The following is a 19,462-nucleotide window of genomic DNA, read 5'->3' as shown; positions in this document are numbered from 1 at the left end:
ATTAAAATCACCAGAGGTGCTTATCAAAAATACCTGGTCTTACCTAAAACTAACTTAGAAATACCATGGGGTGGGGTGGGAAGGTGACCAAGGAATCTGTACCTTTAACAAGTTCCCCAGGTGATTTTGATCTTCCACTAGATGTAATCAGGACTAGATTATCCCAAATATATCTCTTGTCTGTAGTGCCCACATCTTCCCATCAAACCTCTTGACATCAAGGCTGAGTTAAGTCCCTCCTCTTTCAATTGCCACAGTATCTTCAAACACTTTATAATAACAGTAGAGGCCCGATGCATGAAATTCGTGCAAGGGTAGGCCTTCCTTCCCCCAGCTGCTGGCACCAGCTTCCCTCTGGCACCCAGGACCCGGGCTTCCTTAGCAGCCCTGGCTTCGTCTGGAAGGTCGTCCAGAAGGACATCCATTCTAATTAGCATATTACCCTTTTATTATTACAGATGGATGCAGCCTCATGAGTCAGACTGGTTCCCAGGTAGCTGATCCCGAGGCCTCCTGGGCAGAGGCCAGGGTACACAGTTGGCACTCAGCAAATGTATCTGTAAAGCTGGGAATGGAGTTGGCTTTAGCACTGATGCCCTCCTCCACTTATTATCCCCCCTGTTCCTGTGCCAGGCTGGTGAGAGTTCACACATGTAGCTCCCCAACTCCTCCACTTCTCACATACCAGTCTGTACCTGCAGTGGACGTGATCCACCCACCCCATGAAATTCCCCAGAGAGAAAGAAGGACTATGAATTCACATCTGTCTGTGGAGGTGCCATATCTGCAGGATGGTGCCAAAAGAGCTGGGGGGTGTCTTAGGAACCTAGGGAGGCCTGACTCCCATGAGTTATACTTCAAGAGAGAGAGAGAGAGAGAGAGAGAGAGAGAGAGAGAGAGAGAGAGAGAGAGAGCGCTAAGTGCAACCAGAGGTCCCACTTGGCTCCCAGGCCCAGTTTTCTAGCAGAAAGGGAGGCCTGGTGGGGTAGGGCGGGGCGGTCCTAGTGACTCTTGTTCAGAGCTGCCCAGACCTGTCCTGGCTGGAGGCATCATTGAGCAGAACCAGAGAGCAAGAGCAGAATCTGCATGTCCACCTAATCCTACGTCTATCACCTGAGTCTTCTAGGGCTTCCTGGAAACTCTCCAGGTAAGGGACAGGACTTCTGAGCAGCAGAAGGCAAAAGGCATAGCTGGGGCTCAGAACTGCTTGGTGTGACAAGCAGGCAGCTGAGATGCCACAGGGCACCAGAGCGTCAGGACCCCCCAAACTCCTCCCTCTTGGTTGCCTTCATACCGAGTTCCGGTCCCACCCCTTGGCCCCCTCTGACTACTACCTGATCCCCTCAACACAGGTTCCCAAACTCTGAGGTGGTCAGAACTAGTGTTGCAGAGCAGGAAAATTTTTTGGCCTGCTTAATGACCTAGCCACCTCAGCCGCTTGACAGCCTGTGCAAAGTCTCTAGGAACTGAGCGCACACACCTGAGCAACGGCCCACAAAGAACAAACAGATCAACACTCCTGAGCTACAGGCCCTCAAAGAACCGACAGATCAAAATTAAGAACAGTCCTGACCTTTAAGTTACCCAGAAATGAATAACAGGAGGATGATGAGTAGCTTGGCTAAAACTACGCAATGAGCTTTTGTAACTTGGCTTTGCCTGCTGTGGGAACCTGAGCACGGGTGTAGTTGTCCCCTTTAAATATTGGACTCTGCAGGTGGTCAGGGCCGCTTCTCTCTTGGGCTTCCCGAGTGGAGGCGCGGACACTGGCCAGTCAGTAAAGGCTCTCTAAACCCTAATCCGTCTGAAGTTCTGGTCATTCTGTCGCTCGCGCTCCACAACACTAGAAGGGTCCTTAGAGACCACCCAGTAAATTCATCGAAGAGAGGTCCAAGAGGGCTGAGTTCTGCTCCAAACATTTTCTCTGATGTGCCAGTGTCCTCTCTGCTTCATCTGGGTCTTCGCCCCCTAAAGATGGGAGCTCCCCACAGGCTAAGAGAGTATGCACCCCTGTCTGCCCACAGGGCTGGGGATCTGGGGGACTCAGGGATGGAACAAGGTGAAGACATGATAATAACAGCGACAACAATCATAGTTCCTTATCTGATGGCGCTTTACAGCTTATCTCCATCATCTCACTGGATTCTGATTGCACCTTTGGGAGGTAGACAGGACAGAGTCTATCTCAAAGATGAGAAAAGAGAGAGGTTAAGAAGCATGTCCAAGGTCAGTGGAATCGCTGGGATCTGCACCTGGCTCAGTGTCTCCTGGGAGACCAACAGTCAGTTAGCTAGCATCCCTGTGCCCCTGGGGACAGCTGTGTGCCCTTGGAGCTCACCTTCTGGCATTCGGTCAATGTCCACATAAAGGCGCAGCATGAGGCCACCCAGCCCATAGGCCATGCCTGGCCCCATCATCGTCACTGCAAACAGGATCCCTGCAACACAAAACCTAGGTTAGGCCATCCTGACCCTGGCTTCCCTGCAGGGCAGTGCCCACTGGGCAAAAGCAGCCTGTCTCCCCGGGTTGAGCCTGGGAAATGTCCAGGGCTACTCTGAACTTCCACTGGCCACATGGGATAGAGGCTGCCCCTCCAACCCCACTCACTCCAGGCCTCTGAGCCTGGCCCGCCCTCAGAGCCCGAAGGGTGGTACCACTCCTCACCGAGGTAAAGGGGAGAGTTGTTGCCATGGGCAAAGTCATCGATATAGGAGATGCCGAAGGGCTGGATGGGCACACTGCCCACACCGAGCAGGGTCTGTGCCATGAACATTACTCCCACCGCGGCCAGGTGCTGGGCCTCCGTGTAGCTGGAACAGCTACTGCCATTGGAGGGGGTCGGGGCAGGGGCCGAGGTTGTGGTCAGGCACAGGGAAGCCTCGAAGTCCTGTGGCATGTCCCCTGAGAGGTGAGAAAAATATTATGAGAATAGCTAAGACTTTTATACAGCACTTCCTGGATGCAAGGTACTGATCTCAGGGCTTGTGTATTTCAATCACAACAAACCCCAGGAATGATTGCTCTCATTACCCTTAGTTCACAGGTGAGGAGACTGAAGCTCAGGCAGCAACTAGCAAGGGTGGGGTCAGTATGGGAACCCAGGCAGCCCAGCTCTGAGTCCTTGCTCTTAAACCACCCTATGCTACCTTTCTGAGCAGAGGTATGTGCTCTCGGGTGGGGTGGGGTGGGGCTGTCAAAGGAGGTCGAGTTTGAACTGGGTTGAGATGAACAAACAAGAGTTTCCAGAAAAAGAACTTGGGGAGGGCTATTCCAGGTCAGTGTACATTGCAAACCCGGGGGCTTAGGAAGTTCAGCACTGCTGGCCCCAGAGTGTGAGGGGCAAGGCCGGGGCTGAAGGGAGGGCTGGCAGGGGAGGGATGCGGGGGCTGGATTGTGGAGGGGTCTAGGACCCTTGGCCTTCATTCTGAGGAGGACTCAGTGTCAGCTCAGGACACAGATGTAAAGTGCAGTTAAAGGGCATTTCTTAATTTAGTACCAGACATTTGTTCCCTGGAACTAACCAATAAATATTTGGTGAGCAAACGTAAGACCCTCATGCTATTATTATCCCAAATATGGGTGCAGAAGTGGCCTTCCCTCTGCGGCCTGTCCAGCCCTTTCCAGGAACTGGGGCTGAGGAAAAGCTGCATGAACCAAGGTTAACAATCCAGACCTTCCATCTGTGGTGGGCAGTTAGACAGACGTGAGCAAAGCGAGGACAGCGAGCCAGCTACAGAAGGTCACCAGGGCAGAAAGCCCAGGGCCTAGCAAAGGACAATTGCAGGGTGGGACCTCACCCCAGGGTGACCTTTCCTCCCCTAGTATATCGCTGGTCATGAGGTTTGGACCCCCTCACCTTTCCTCCCTAGAGTTAACACTTCGGCCTCAGTTGTATTTCAGCTCCGGGCCCAGAAAAGAAACAAAACTAGACCAGCGACTCCATGGCTGACCTCAGGACCAGCTGCATTGGATAATGACCCCTAGCAGCGTTGGTGCTGGCCAATCAATCAGTGGAGACTGGACCCTGAAAGGACACATCTGGAAAGCTGCTGAATGTTCTATTGAGATCTTCCCCTCGCAATTAGTGTCCTGATAAGACAGTGGTTCTCAACCTTGACTGCACATTAGAATCACCTGGGGATCTTTTTAAAATCCTGATTTCTGGGCCTCATCCTCTGGAAATTCTGTTTCTTTGTTATGGGGTGGGACCACAACATTAGTAACAAAGAAACAGAATTTCCAGAGGATGAGGCCCAGAAATCAGGATTTTAAAAAGATTCCCAGGTGATTCTAATGTGCAGCCAAGGTTGAGAACCACTGTGATAAGAGGAGATTAGGACACAGACACCCAGGCAGGGTCAGCCACCAGAGGACACAGGGAAGAGCCAAGGAGAAGCCTCAGGAGAAACCAGCCCTGCCAACACCTTCATCCTGGATTTCCAGCCTCCAGATATGGGAGAGAACCTCTGTTTGAGCCGCCTAGCTGGGGTAGTTTGTCAGGGCAGCCTCAGTGAGCTAATCCACTCCCCAAACTCCTGAAACTAATATTCTGCTCTCCAGTGGGGCTTTGCTGGCTCCAGCCTGCCTTGATCAACCACCTACTGCTTTCCATTTTCCTGACCTGACTATGACCCCTTCAAGAGTAAGGACAAGCCTCAATTTTAAGTCATCAAACACTGTTTTGGAAAGGGCCTGATAGGAAAGACTGTAGTCCAGCTGGTATGGCAGTGGTTGAGCATCAACCTATCAACCAGGAGGTCCTGGTTCGATTCCCAGTCAGGCACATGCCTGGGTTGCAGGCTCGATCCCCAGTGTGGGGCCATGCAGGAGGCAACCAATCCATGATTCTCTCTCATCATTGATATTTCTATCTCTCCCTCCCTCTCCCTTCCTCTCTGAAATCAATAAAATATCTATATATATAAAAGCCTAAGCAACTGTTTGACCATTTGACCTTTTGATCGGTAACTATGACACACACTGACCACCAGGGGGCAGATGCTCAATGCACAGGCATGGAGACATGAAACAGACTGATGAATCTCAGAGGGAAGGGGGATAGGGGGAGGGTGGGAAGAGATTAATCAAAGATCTTATATGCATACTAGAGGCCCGGGTGCATGCACCAGTGGGGTCCCTCGGCCTGGCCTGCACCCTCTCACAATCTGGGACCCCTCAGGGGATGTTGGAGAGCCAATTTCACCAAGTCCCCACAGGCCAGGCCAAGAGACCCCACCAGTGCACGAATCCGTGCACTGGGCCTCTAGAGTGTGTGTGTGTGTGTATATATGTGTGTATATATATATATATATATATATATATATATATATATATATATATATATATATATATATATATATTTTAACAAAAGATCTTCCCCTGGGACCTCCCATAAATTCTCCACCCTTAAACCCTTAGGAAGGAGGACCCAGTGCAGCTTTCCGTCCCGGGAGCATGCCTATGCCTTTTCCTTTCCTCCTCTCAGTACTCCCCACCCACCCCCCCCCCCCATGTGTTACCATTAGCTTCCTCACTCCCAAGCTCCAAGGGCCCTTCCTTTACCTCCATAACTTATTTCCTAAGCCCATTTCTTCTAGGAATTACTTCTTCTACCTCTGTGATTTATCAAATAAATGTTCTCTTATAGCTTTGGTCTTGGCTCTGAATTCTTTACTAGCCAGAACCCAAGTACCGAGGTTGCTAAACCCAGGTCTGGTCTGACCCCACCAGTCTAACACCCGGTGCCGTTCCCGTCACCTACAACACATCGAGGCTGCCCGGGCTGAAGACTGTGACCCTTTCAGCCCTCTGAGTCTCCATTTCCTCATTTTTCAAAGGTCTCCTACTATGGAAGTTCTACAGAAATGCAGAATTTAGAACCAGAATAATTCAGTAATTCAGAGCAAGGGTTCTGGGTGTGTCATAGCTCTGGTAGCTGTGCGCCTTGGGGACGTCCCTCCCTCCCTGAGCTTCAGTTCCCTTGCTTGTAAAATAGGATGATAGCACCCGCTCAGAGCATTGTAAAATGCGGAGTGGTGAGTGGTGGGTGGTGGGTGGATGGGTAAATGGGTGGATGGGAGAAAGAAGGAAATAGCAAATGCTAAGGCTGCTTGGGTTGTTCTCTAAGGGACAGGCGTCCATCTTTTATCTTTCAGTTTGTTTCTTCACTCATTCATTCTTTCTTTCATCAGCATCTTGGCTTCTTGTGAAGATTAAATGCATGAATACATGAGAAGTGCTAAGAACAGTGTCTAGTGCAGCCGTGGGCAAACTACGGCCCGCGAGCCGGATCCGGCCCGTTTGAAATGAATAAAACTAAAAAGAAAAATGACCGTACCCTTTTATGTAATGATGTTTACTTTGAATTTATATTAGTTCACACAAACACTCCATCCATGCTTTTGTTCCGGCCCTCCGGTCCAGTTTAAGAACCCATTGTGGCCCTCGAGTCAAAAAGTTTGCCCACCCCTGGTCTAGTGCATAGTAAATGGTGTGTGATACTGTTATTATTCCACAGACATTGCCTGAGGACCTACTACTGCCAGGCCCCAAAGTAGACTGTGGTGTACATTTGCCTCAAAAGAAGCAGAGACATACAAACAGGCCCTCACTAAGAGTGGCCCAGAGAGCCTTGCCCCAGGACTGCACCCTACCCCACTCCCCAGGACCAAGCTGGGATGAGGGAGGCAGTGGGGGTGGGGTGGGGAAGTGTCCTGGGGAGCAAGGCCCGAATGAAGGCCTGGGGATGGGCCCTGGTGCACTGTAATGCTGCTCCTCATGTCCGCCTCCTGCCCAGCCCCTCCCGCTCTTACCGGGGCTGGTGCGGTCGTAGTGGTATGGCTCCGAGATGAAGTGTGGGAGGGTCATGAGCAGGCCCGCCAGGGCCACAAGGATAGCCCCACAGCCGATCAGCCGGGGTCGGTGTACCCTGCTGCCAAAATAGCTCACAAACACAATCAGGGTTGTGTTCCCCACCTGCAGAAGGATGAGGGGACCCATTAGTGTGGAGTAGAACCCAGAGCTGAGGTCTACACCATCCGTGCCTCTATTGCCAATCTCAGTGTTCCCATCTGTATAATGGGCTAGTAGACTACATAAGAATCAGATTCTGGGTCCTCCTAGGAAAGGCCCCACGACCCCATTAGGGGAGAGAAATGAGGGCAGAGTGGACAAGGTTAGAAGTTCAATTCCATTCTGGAGCATGGGTTGGATCCCATATTACAGCGATGTCCAACAGGTGTGCCCCAGAATTTTACTTTGAGTGCTTTGAAATGAAAAGGTTGGAAATCACTGCCATATTAGAGCATGAAGGGGGCAGTCAAGGAAAGGGGTTTTGATTTCTGAGATGTCATGAATGAGAGAAACGAATAACGAAAGTCTGAACCCAGATGACTAAGGCTTGGAATCAAAATCCTGGGATATGGGCACTGGAGGGGACGAGAGCTTGAAAGTGAAAAGCAAGCTCCTCTGTCAGCCTCTGAGGTGTGTATCCCACTCCACTGCTTCCTGGCTGCTGACTGTGGGTGAGGGCCTCGCCCTGAGCCCCAGGCTCCTTGCTGGTGGAGTGGGGCAGTATCAGTAGAGCGCTGGGAGGAGGACTGACCCTGAGAGGTGCGGGAGGCAGTTAGACGGACATGAGCAGAGCAAGGACAATGGGTCACGTACAGAAGGTCACCAGGTGGAAAGCCCAGCAAAGGACAATTGTAGGATGGATTTGGATAAGCTGCTTTGTGTGGATTTGGAGATCAGAGAGTCCAGCTGTGCCAGCTGCTCCCCCACCAGATGTTTGGAGAAGGTCATATGGTTTGGACCCCCTCACCTTTCCTCACTAGAGATAACATCGAGGCCTCAGTTGTATTTCAGCTCAAGGACCAGAAAAGTAGCAAAACCAGGACAGCGACCCCATGGCTGCCCTCGGGACCAGCTGCATTGGATAATGACAGCCCCCCCCCCCCCCCCCCCGCACTCCCCGGCGCCAAACAGTTAGTGGAGACTAGATCCTGGAAGGACACCTGGAAAGCTGCTGAGTACTCTATTGAGCTTTCCCCCCAGACCTCCCCTAAAATCTCCACCCTTAAATCTTAGGCTGGAGCACCCAGCCCAGTCTCCCAGGAGCACTCCCTTACTCTTTCCCTTCCGTTTCCCTCTCCCCCACAGGCCAGTTACTATTCCTTTCCTCACTCCCAAGCTCCAAGGCCCCTTCCTTTATAACTTGTTTCCTAAGACCATTTCTTCTAGGAATTACCTTTTCTACCTCTGTGATTTACCAAATAAACGTTCTCTTATAGTTGGAGTCTTGGCTCTGAATTCTTTCCCAGCCAGAACCCAAGCACCGAGCTGAACCCAGGCCTGGTCTGTCCCCAACCGCCTAGCACCTGGTGCCATTCCCACCACGTACAGCAGAAGGACAGCCACTCTCCATTGTTTAGATGAGACACAGAGGCCCAGAGACAGTGGCTTGACCGAGGTCCCTGAGCTAGACAATGACTTTCTCTTGCCCTCCCCTGAGGTCTGGAGGTGGGGTGTAAGGGACATCTGGGAACGCTGTGGAGCTGGCAAAATTTGGTTTGGGAGGAATGTGACACATCACCCAGCGGGGAGAGGATTTCGCAGGAATCTGCCGGGGCTGGGGAAGAAAGAGAGTGACTTCTGGACAATGGCCTTCTCCGGACATCTGGTGTGGGATCGGCTGGCACCGCTGGACTCTGATCTCCAAATCCACACAAAGCAGTTTATCTCCTCCTCTCTGACTGTTGGCCCCAGAGGCAGAGGCCCTGGATCCCTGGACATCTCTGAGGACGATACATCCTGCTCTGGTATCAACCTCGCCCCAACCACCCCGAGGTTCCAAAGTCCTGCCTCTGACCTAAAGTAACCCTCTCTCACTATCGTTGAAATGACTTCCTCTGATCCCTTCGTGGGACAGGCAATAGCCAGGTGCCTGAAAGGGAAGGAGAGTGAAAGGGAGAGGGGGTGGATATGGGGACAGTGGCTAGCTCTAAAATACCCCCACGAAAGGGCCCCCAAGGGCAGGATTGCCAATACCGTGACTGTACAGGGTGGGGGAGGTCTTCTCATTAGGCCTTGTCCTAACACGTGGCTTGTCCCTTTGTTGGCCAAGACAACACAGGAATCTCTAAGGAGGATTTGGGAGGCAGCTGTGATGGGGCACCCTGCAGGTACTGGGAGGGGAAGGATGTATGTTGGACCAGTGAGAGAGGAGGATGGGGGTTGGTGGGAGTGCGAGTCTACCTCCCATCCACCCCTGTGGCTGGGGCAGGGCCAGTACCTCATTGAAGGCAGCCAGCAGCCCCGAGGTCTGGCTGGAGAGGCCAAAGCGTTTCTCCACCGTTGAGATGGAGCTCTTGAGGTAGCCGGAGATCATGAGCTGTGCCAGCTGCAGCAGGCTGTGGCACAGGACGAAGAACTGCCGGAGGGAGGGAGGGGCCGCAGCGATGCAGTGGGCAGAGGGACAGGGAGGCAGTGGGGAGATGGAGGCGTGGGGAGGCAGAGATGGAGTTGGGGAAAGAGGGAGCGTAAGGCCATGAGAGGAGCAAGGAATAGAGATGGGGAAACAGTCAGGGGGACATACACACAGGAGGAGAGAGTAAGGGCGAGTCAAGAACAGGAGAGATGGGGAGAGGGAGGGAGAGATAGAGAGAGAGTTATTGGAGTAGCCATAGCTTCTCACACAAAGGAAAAGCTGTCAGGGTACCCTCAGGGATCTGGGGTCTCAAGTAACCCACGTACTGAGGGGAGGGTCTTCATGGGCCTAGACCGGTGAGAGGCCCCTCTGATCCTCAGCGCTCCTGGAGCTGGGCCGGACCACCCCCTCCCCTTCCTCCTGGAAGCTATCCCAGGTGCTTCTCCAACCCCCACCCACCTCCCCCCAGGGCTCCCCTGGGAGACAGCCTGTACCCACCAAATCCCCAAGCTGCTCACCCCACTCTACCCAGCCCCACCTCCAACATCCCCTCCTGCTTCCTAAAAAAAAATGGCAGAATTCCTAAGAGGAAAAAAACCCTAGCCTCAGAGAATTAAAAACCAGAGTTTTTATGCCAAAGCTTAATAACATTCACTCTGTTCTTTTGAGCCTGGTGTCCCTGTGTACAACAAGGGCAATGTTTCTCCCCGCCACCCCCCACCCCCCTCCCCCCACCCCCCGCCCCCCACCCAGTGTTTCTGCGAGAACTAAATGAGATCATGTGGAGACAGCACTTGGCACAGGGCCTGGCACCCTGTTGGTACCAGTGGGTGCTTGAATATTGAGGCTGCCTGTGCCACACAGGTTCAGGACCCCTGGGGCCCTTCTCGCCCACTCTAGGGACATGAAGGGTAGAGAAACTGGTCTCCTATCATCACAGAGCAGCCCCTTTTCGTTTCTGGAAGGGGAGAACTTGTGCTGGGCATCTTCCCGGTGCCCCAAACCAAGCTAAGTGCTTTCATAGATCATCCCTTTGATTCTCACGGCCACCCATTCTACAGATGAGGAAACTGAGGCTCAGGAAGGCAGCAACTTGCTTGGTGTTACACAGCCGGTAAGTGGCAGAGATTTCTCTGCCAGGTTTGGCTGGCCCTGCCGCCAGGCCCTGAGAAGTACCTTGATGCTGTGGAACACACTTGGCCGCAAGTCCTGAGAGTCTGGGCTGGCTTTGTCTCCAGGTGTGTCTTCTGTGCCCATCATGGCCTTGGTGTCCTTGTCTGGCATCTGGGGCTCCATACCCACTGGCCCTGTGGGACAGGCAGCCAGAGGGTCAGAGTGAAGATGGGATCCCAGAGAACGGCCCTGACCCAGGTAGTCCACGGTATTTCAGGGGTTGGTTAGGATCTGAGAGTCAACAAACCTTAGCGCCTTCAGACTCCTGAGTCCCAGGTGCTAGAGGGTGTGTACTCCATGTGCCCACTTTGGTCAGATCCTGACTGGGACCACCTATTTCACACCTTCGTTCCATTCCTAGCATAAACTTGCCTTCTAGGGAGACGCTGCTCACCATGACACAACCTTCGAGCAGTGGCCCCAGTGGTGGGGACGCACAGTCTCAGCCCGCCTTGGGCCTAAGCAGTGACATACTGGTGCTCCAGGAAACAGAGTCTGTGTCTGGGTCTGTCTGGCTTAGCCTAAGATCAGACATCTGGGGCCAGGTTGCAGGGGCCTGGCTAGGTGCATGGTCAGGGCATAAAGACTTATCCTGGGGGGCAGTTTGGAATAAATACCAACACCTCCATAGGAGAGCACCCCGCATGGCATCACAGAGCGAACCAGCCCAATCCCCAAATCATGTATCAACCCATGTTGTTGATTGGCACAGAGAGGGCCTCAGAGGTCATCCTATTTAACATACCCCCTCCCCCCCAAACTGAGGCCCCAAGTGGTGTGATGACTCAGGAGGCAGAGAGGCGGTAGAACGGGACACAGGCCCCATCACACATGTCCGTTTTCTCCCATGGCAGCCAGGGCAATCATGTCAATACCCCACTTACTGTCTTGAGAGGAAGGGGAACCCCTTCAGACGCATCTCCTAGGACAGTGGTTCTCAACTTTGGCTGCACATTAGAATCACCTGGGAATCTTTTTAAAATCCTGATTTCTGGGCCTCATCCTCCGGAAATTCTGTTTCTTCGTTATGGGGTGAGGCCACAACATTAGTAACAAAGAAACAGAATTTCCGGAGGATGAGGCCCAGAAATCAGGATTTTAAAAAGATTCCCAGGTGTTTCTAATGTGCAGCCAAGGTTGAGAACCACTGTACTAGGGTCTCCTGAGGTTTAATCCAAATGAGGAACCAGAAGTCCGGCCTTGGGACACTCCACCCCTGGCTTAGATGGAAACCCCCTGTACCTTCTGGCAGCCCAGGCCTCCTTGGCCTTCCTGCCCCTGGGGCTCCGCTTCCTGCGGGAGCCTCCTCCATTGTTTCATTGCTTCTCAACCTGCAGGAGTTTCCTCTCATTCAGCAGGCTCCTTCTGGAGCCTGGAAACTGATCTGAGGACACCTCCGCCAGGCCTGAAGGCAAACTCAGGGAGGGGGTTCCAGAGGCCGGGAACTGCCCCAGCAGGAGGTTTGCGCTCCTCGCACTAGGAACCTGGGAGCCTGAGGAAATTTTTTAAAATTGAGATATAATTCACATGCCATAACATACATCCCTTTAAAGTACACAATTCAGTGGTCTTTAGTATAGTCAGAAAGTTAGATACCATCACCACTAATTACAGTGGGGTTTCCATCACCCCACTAAGAAATCCCATACCCATTAGCAGTCACTCCCCATTTCTCCATCCTCCATTAGTGGCAACCACTAATCTAATTTCTGGCTCTCTGGGTTTGCCTATTCCAGGTATTTCATATACATTCATATCCATGAAATAATATACTACGTGGTCTTTTGTTACTGGCTTCTTTCACTTAGCACAGCTTTCGAGGTTCTTGCATGTTATAGCATACATCCGTACTTCATTCCTTTTGATGGCTGAATAATATTCCATTGTATGTCCGGATCACATTTTGTTTATTCAGTCATCTGTTAATGGACATCTGAATTGTTTTAGGTACTCTGAACATTCATGTACAGATTTTTACTTAGACATATGTTTTCAGTTCTCCTGGGTATATAGCCAGGCGCGGGATTCCTGAGTCATGGTAACTCTATGTTTAACTTTCTGAGGAACTATCAAACTGTTTTCCCAAGTGGCTGCACCATTTCATCCTGCCAACAGTGTATGATGACTTCAATTTCTCCGCATTCTTGTCAGTACTTATTATTAGCTGTCTTTTTGATGATAGCATCCTTGTGGGTGTGAAGTGATATCTCATGTGGTTTTGATTTGCATTCCCCCAAGGGCTACTGATGTTGAGCATCTTCTCATGTGCTTGCTGGCCGTCTGTACATCTTCTCTGGAGAATTGTCCATTCAAATAGCGAGAGGCGCTTGACGGAGGAAATGAAAGTGTGTGTGGCTGGGGAGGAGTGCCCTCTTGGGGCATCAACACTCAGAGGAAACAGGAGATATTGAAACAAAAGTGACACCTGACAGGGAGGAGATGAGGAGTTGGTTTAGTGAAGGGCAGCAAGGGAAACTGCAAAGCTCGCTGAAGGGCTCCTAACAATCTCTCCCAGAGGATATCGCGGGGCCATTTCCAAGCCCCAGGGCTCTCACCAGCAGAGACCGGTGAGCCACTAGTGCAGGGGCTGCGCCACATGCTCTCCCTGCTCGTGCAGGCTCTCCACAATCAGTGCCTTTGGTGCTTTCATTGTCTCTGTGCTTCTGAGGAGGGCACCGACGCTCAGCGGTAACTAGCTCTGCTGGGTGACACTGGTGCAGGGACTCAAGCTCAGGTGTTAATCTCACCATCGCTCGATGCTCCTTGTACAGGTTTGATGAGGGGAAGAAGCCCAGTGCACCAGCCCAAGCAAACCTAGCCAGGCACCTGGAAGACAGCAGTGCCAAGGGGCCAGGCTGGGCAGGTGAAGGGCTGGAGCCGAGGCTGGGCAGGCAGAAGTCACTGACCTGGAGGCCCAGCTCTGAAAGAAACCCAAGGGATAGATGAGGGAGAGGGACAGGAGGTCAGTGGACCAGCTCAGAACCGTCCACCTCCCTGTGGCCCATTCCACAGCCTGAGCCTCTGAGCAGAAGAGGGAAGCACTGGCCTGACCCCTGGGTTCTGAGACCATGAGTCAGTGTACTGGATGGTCAGTTGGCCACTAAGTGGGGCTGGTCCGGCAGGTTGTCTGTTCCCTCTGAGCCCTTCCTGTGGGCTGAGGCCTCTCTGGAGGGACCGGCAGCAAACAGTCCAGCTCCCTGACGGAGATCAGAGCTCCCCTCAGGAGGAGGGTCCTGAGTCCAGGGCTGTGTGTCCTTCTCGTGTGATATCCTTGGGGCCCTTCCTGTCCCCTGAAGACTGTCAGGGGCCAGGCTTGACAGGAGAGGGGCAGTTGGGGGAGTGAACCTGGGCTGGGCCGGGTGGCCTGTAGGAATGAAGGGAAAAGCAGGGAGCCAGACCCCAGTAAAAACTCCCAGACCCTTTCTCTCCAGGTAGGCAAACAAGTTTGGGGGCCCCAGGAAGGTCAGGTGGTTCCAAGAGCTGGAGCCCTCAGCTGCAGAGCTAGCAGGCAAGGGGTCTGCGTGCCTGTCAGTGGGTTGTGTGGCTGGTCATTCACACAGGCCCACTCGTGTCCATCTGCTGGCAAGTCACTGTCTGGCTAGCCTTTCAGGAGACTTGTCCACTTGGGGTGTCGCTTGGCCACCTGCCTGCAGCTGCCCGGCAAGCTGGTCAGACAGTCGCCCTGAGACCTTGTTTACCAGTTCAGTCAGACTCCGGAGGTAGGTCCACAAGGTAGAGGGTCTGCCCCTAGCTACCCCGTCCAGGGACAGGAATTATCTTTCCTCTCACCAGCTGCTTCCGGGGTAGTGAGGGCCAAGGTTTCAGAGAGCTGTCTGAGAGGGAGGGCCGCCTTCCCCACCTGCTCTTTGCTGGAAAGACTCAGGGGCCTGCTTTCTCCATCACCTTCCAGCCGCCAAGAGCAACTCCCAGGCAGATGGCCGGTTTCCAAGTCCTCAGACCCGGGTCTGAACCTCCCCACCACCACTGACCTGCTGCGTGAGCCTGAGTGCGACCCTCCATTTTCCTGAGCCTATTTCTTCATCTGCAGAGTGAGGACACAACGTCTACTCCAAGGAGATAAGGCATCTAGGGTGCCTGGCCCGGGCCTGGCACATCACAGGCCCCACTGAGCACCACTGCCCTCCCCTCTCCCGGTAAACTTCAAGCCCTACGAGACCACAAGGCCCAGCTGATCCCATTCCCTTCCATGCACACCTGACTCCTCCAAGTTAACTCCACTTCTGGATTGTCTCTCCTTCTCATCCTCGCCCCAGTCAACCGTAAGACCCGAGGGCCTGACCCCTTCCCTCCAGCACACTCACCATCTTGGGAGGCAACTGCCCAGGTTTGACTCCTCCAGCTGCAATCCTGCCGCATGGCCTTGGACGCAGTGCCCACTGGCCTCTTCAACCCCAACGCAGGGAGGATTACCCCCACTTCCCAGTGCAGACAGTGTCCACCAGGACACTTTCACCCCACATTCAGCTGGGACACTAAAAGCCCGAAACCATACCCCAATGTCCACGTTAACTGGATTTTGATATTCCACTGTTTTTATGAGCATTTTTCCTTCTTACTCTTCCCTGACTGGCCAGACCAAGCAAATGGCTTGATTGCTTATTATAGGGACTTCCTGAAAAACCGATCCGCTTTTCAAGGGAAACTATCAACAGAGTGTGTACCCACAAGTTCTTTGAATCTCTATCCCCAAGATTCTTGCCTTGCTGTTTCCACCCACAAATCCTGCACTGTTGGGTCATGATTCTTACCCAGTCCTGGTCAGGATCCCTCACCCTCCACAGCAAGTGGCTCAGATGGGGGAGCTTGTCCTAAGAGCTACCAACACTGTGTGGCAGACTGAGCTGGGCACACTCACCCATCCTCCTAGCAATCCTCTCAGGTGGCTGCTGTGACTCCATAATACAGATGAGGAAACTGAGGCACAGAGAGGGGAGGTGACTTATCCAGGGTCCCTGGGCTGGTAATGGAAAAGCCTGGACTGGAAGCCAGATCTGTCTGACTCCAGCAACCACAAGATGGTGGCTATAACAATGGCCTTAGAACAAACGCAAAAATAATCCCCATGGAGCCATTTCTTCTTCTGGCATGGCTTCCCGAATTGTCAAAGGTGGTTGTAGGGGGGGCAGTCTGTCATTCTACCGGCTGATTCTTCTTCTTCTTTTGTGTGTGTGTGTGTGTGTGTGTGTGTGTGTGTGTGTGTATTATATATTGATTTCAGAGAGGAAGGGATAGGGAGAGAGAGATAGAAACATCAATGATGAGAGAGTATCACTGATTGGCTGCCTCCTGCACATCCCCTACTGGGGATTGAGCCCACCACCTGGGCATGTGCCCTTGACTGAAATAAAACTCAGGACTCTTTAGTCCGCAGGCTGACGCTCTCTCTATCCACTGAGCCAAACTGGCTAGAATTTACCAGTTGATTCTTCACCTAATCAGCGAGTCAGTCAGTCAGTTCACTGGTCAGTCAATACCCTTTTCTGATGGCCTCAGGGCAGGGCTGGAGAGAGGTGTGGTGAGAGGGAAATGTGGACCCCAGTCCAGGGGCTTGAGGATGGTTGGAGCTTAAGACTCATAATCAAAGCCCAGATTTGAACTTTCAGGAGGGATCTCCTGAAAAATGCCTGAGGATGAAGGAGGAGGTCTTGGATGAAGCAGGAACAAGGCAATGATACTTTCTCTCTAGAATGTTCCAGCCTGCCCCTCAGCAGAGAGAACAAGACCTAGAGTCACTTTGACCTGGTGCGACCTTGGGCCAGCAATTCAGCCTCTCTGAGCCTCTAAACTAGAATCATAGCCTTGCTCCTCAGGCCTGTGTGACGGTCACACAGGATAACATCCTTGATCCCCTCCAAGATGCCTCTGAAACACCAGTGTTGTCAGCCTTTGCCTCCAACTCACCAGGGAGTCTATTTCCAGGTCTGGCCACTAAGCCTCAGAATAACTTAGTTTCCTTCCTGTGGGGGACTCAGCCCCGGCATTACTCTCTCACCTCCTTCTGATCCCTGAGCGACACCAATCCCTCTGGGTTCCTCCCTCTGCTGTCTCTTCTCCTCCCTCCCCACCCCATCCCCACCAGGTGCATTCTAAGACCTTTTCTTTTTTTTTTAAACATTTCCCTGTGCAAGAGAAGGAAAGGTCCCTCCCCCACACTCGCCACCACTCACACTTCGCCAGAACCATCAAAGGACCTGGCAGAGACAAAATATAAGGCAGAGGTTACAACTGGGAGGGCCCGGCCTCTGTGTGAGCTGTGGATCCTGAGGTTAATGACGCCCTACGGAGTTGTGCCATGCGTAGCCCTGCCGGGGGTGCATCTGACGCCTGGACATTTTTGGAGGGCTTGCACAATGCTTGGCTTGTTGAGTGTTTTTAAACAAGTCAGTCTCCAGCATTTAAAAATCAGAAAATTCCACATAAAACTCCAGATTTTTGTTTTCTTTTCTTGGAAGATTAGCAGATCTGGCAACAATGGGCCCACATTCCCATATGGCAACACTCCGCGAGTCCAAGCTGCTGGGCCTGCACGTGGCGATTTGTCCTGCTGGAGCCTCTTTGGGGGTGCCTGCCTGGTCTGCTTCCTGGACCCTCTTCACCTGCCTGAAGGATTCCCTGTCTGTGATCCCACAATAGCACTGGGCCTGGGGAGTCTGCTAGAGAGGAAGCCAGGGCCTGCTTAACCCTTTGCGGAGTGAGGAAACAGAGCCAACTAGGGCCATGACTTGCCCAGAGTCACCATGGCAGGGACAGAGCTGGTCTCTGTTGGTTTAAGAGTGAGAAAGAAAATTCATTCCACACACACTGACAGCTTCCCGAATCAGGCCACAGGGGACCCAGAGACAAGCAGACCCAGTCCCTGCCCCTGGGGAGCTTCCAGTGTGTGTGTGTGTGTGTGTGTGTGTGTGTGTGTGTGTGTGTGATATGGGGTGGGGGGGGGGGCGGGCAGAGGAGGGGAATGGGAGTGGGCAGACACCTAACACAGAATCACAACGACATGTGCTCACTGATGTGACACTAGGAGTTTTGGGACTATGGAAACACAGTGTAGAGGCCGTAGCCTAGATTGGAAGGTTCTGGAAGGCTTCCTATAGGAAGAAACATCAGAGAGAAGGGCAGAAGTAGGAAAGTGCAAAGACTGCTTAGGGAACAAGGAGTCTGGCAAGGCTGGAATGCTGGGGTCAAGGTGGGGAGGGGAGGCTGGAGCAGTTGGAGGGCCAGGCGGAAGGGCTTGGATTTGGTCTGAGTCCAGTGATGAGGTCCGATTGGGCTTCCTAGGAAGACCTCCATGTCTGAGGGGGGAGAGTGGAGAAATCAGGCTGCAAACAAGAACCAAGGAGAAGGCAGGAGTGGGGTCCAGGGCAGGGAGTGGTAATGGAACTGGGCCAGGTAGTGGCGCATGGAGAGTTATTCGTGGATGCACCAGTGGGGAGGTGGGATCGACAGGGCTTGGTGGGAAAGCAGCGATGGGGAGTGAAGAGGCCGAGTTGTTCTGGCGGCAGGGAAGAGGCACAGCTTTCTGTCTGGGTGTGCCACCACTGAGGGCCAGAATTGTAGGGTGGTGATGAGTCCAGCCATAGACAAGGTGAGTTTGGGGTGGCACCAGGGCACCCAGGGGGAGATCCAAGAGCATGGGCTTCAGGAGGGCCCATGAGAGGATGTACCTCTGGAAGTCTGGGAGGCATGTGTGGAAAAAAAGGTAGCAGAAGCCACAGGTGGGTAAACCTGCCCAGGGAGCCTGAGGAGTCCCATCATGTGCCTCAACTGAGGAGAACACAGCAAAAGGAGGAACCATATTGGAACTCTGTTCAAGTGCCAAAGGTGGAGGGGGGCGGGGGTGTATTGTCACTAAGGAGCCAGGATGTTTTTGGAAAATCCACCCGCTTCCAGCACTAACACACCCACAGCCCAAGCCTGCAAAGGGAAATGTTCCCAGCAGCAGGTATTGGTCAATCCACTCCTCATAACGATGGCACATACCTCTCTCTGGAGGTGCTGGGGTGGAAGGAGGGAGCCTCATCATAGCCAGGACCTGCCTTGAGCCCTTCCTATCGCCTAGATTGCCTGGGTTTCCTCGGCCTTCCTGCCTCGCTCCTGTGGCCCAGGCCAGCTATCTCTCCCTTCATAAGCCCCCCTTTGTGTGACAGGTCCCTCAGCCCTTCCTCTGGGCTGCAGAGCTGATCACCCCTTGCATTATCTCTGGCCCCTCTTATCTGGTTAGGCAATGATCAACCCAACAGAGCAGAAGCTGTCCTGCCCTGTGTCCCGGAGGACCACAGGGGTCCCTGCTGAAACCCTCTTGATCAAAGACTTTGGATTAAAATATTTGTGCTGCCACACTGTGGCTGTGTGCCCCTGAGCGGCTTATTTAGCCTCTCTCAGCCTCCGTTTCCTTCTCTGGAAGTGAGAGAAGCGTCTCACAGGAAAGTGACCTGCCGGTTACACTGTAGTCTTCAACCATGGTCAGCCCCTCCTCCCTCCCACGCCATCTGCCGAAGCCTGAGTACAGAAGCCTCAGCCTCAAGGAGGTCAAGGCCTATGGGCGCCACTCTGTCTCATCTCCTCACCCCCAGTAAACACTATTCTCTGGCCCCACGAGGTGCTTGCCAGTCCCCAAAGCCCTTGTGGTTTTTTCCACCCCTCAGCACTTGCACATGCTCTTACTCATCCCGGAGTGTCTTCCTCCTGGGCAAACCGCTTCTCATCTTTTCAAGACCTGGCCCACCTTAAAATCGTGATTGTTGAATTGAGGTAAACTGAATGTTGGAGAAAACAGAGTGGGGATGGGGGGGCTGTAGGGGGACCCCAGGGTAGGGTGGGGGCTCTGTGGGGGCCCTGAGTGCTCCA

At 53.0% G+C, this 19,462-nt stretch overlaps 1 protein-coding gene across 3 annotated transcripts in view; it reads right to left on the bottom strand.

The window, feature by feature from the left end:
- Positions 1 to 19,462, bottom strand: part of SLCO2B1 (solute carrier organic anion transporter family member 2B1) — a 57,843-nt gene that overhangs the window by 33,655 nt on the left and 4,726 nt on the right. For 2 of the 3 annotated variants that reach the window (XM_081098730.1, XM_081098731.1), the window contains exons 2-6: positions 10,601 to 10,731; positions 9,290 to 9,427; positions 6,813 to 6,975; positions 2,665 to 2,901; positions 2,339 to 2,437 (exon numbers count right to left, since the gene is read on the bottom strand). In XM_081098730.1, the coding sequence (XP_080954856.1) occupies positions 2,339 to 2,437; positions 2,665 to 2,901; positions 6,813 to 6,975; positions 9,290 to 9,427; positions 10,601 to 10,731 (768 nt within the window). The remainder of the gene's footprint in view (positions 1 to 2,338; positions 2,438 to 2,664; positions 2,902 to 6,812; positions 6,976 to 9,289; positions 9,428 to 10,600; positions 10,732 to 19,462) is intronic. The other variant, XM_081098732.1, reaches the window with a different exon arrangement.

This window comes from Myotis nattereri, assembly GCF_964212035.1.
Source record: "Myotis nattereri genome assembly, chromosome: 9".
Lineage (NCBI taxonomy): Eukaryota > Metazoa > Chordata > Mammalia > Chiroptera > Vespertilionidae > Myotis > Myotis nattereri.
Note: the sequence above shows the minus strand (reverse complement) of the source record. Positions and strands in the feature narration are given on the sequence as shown.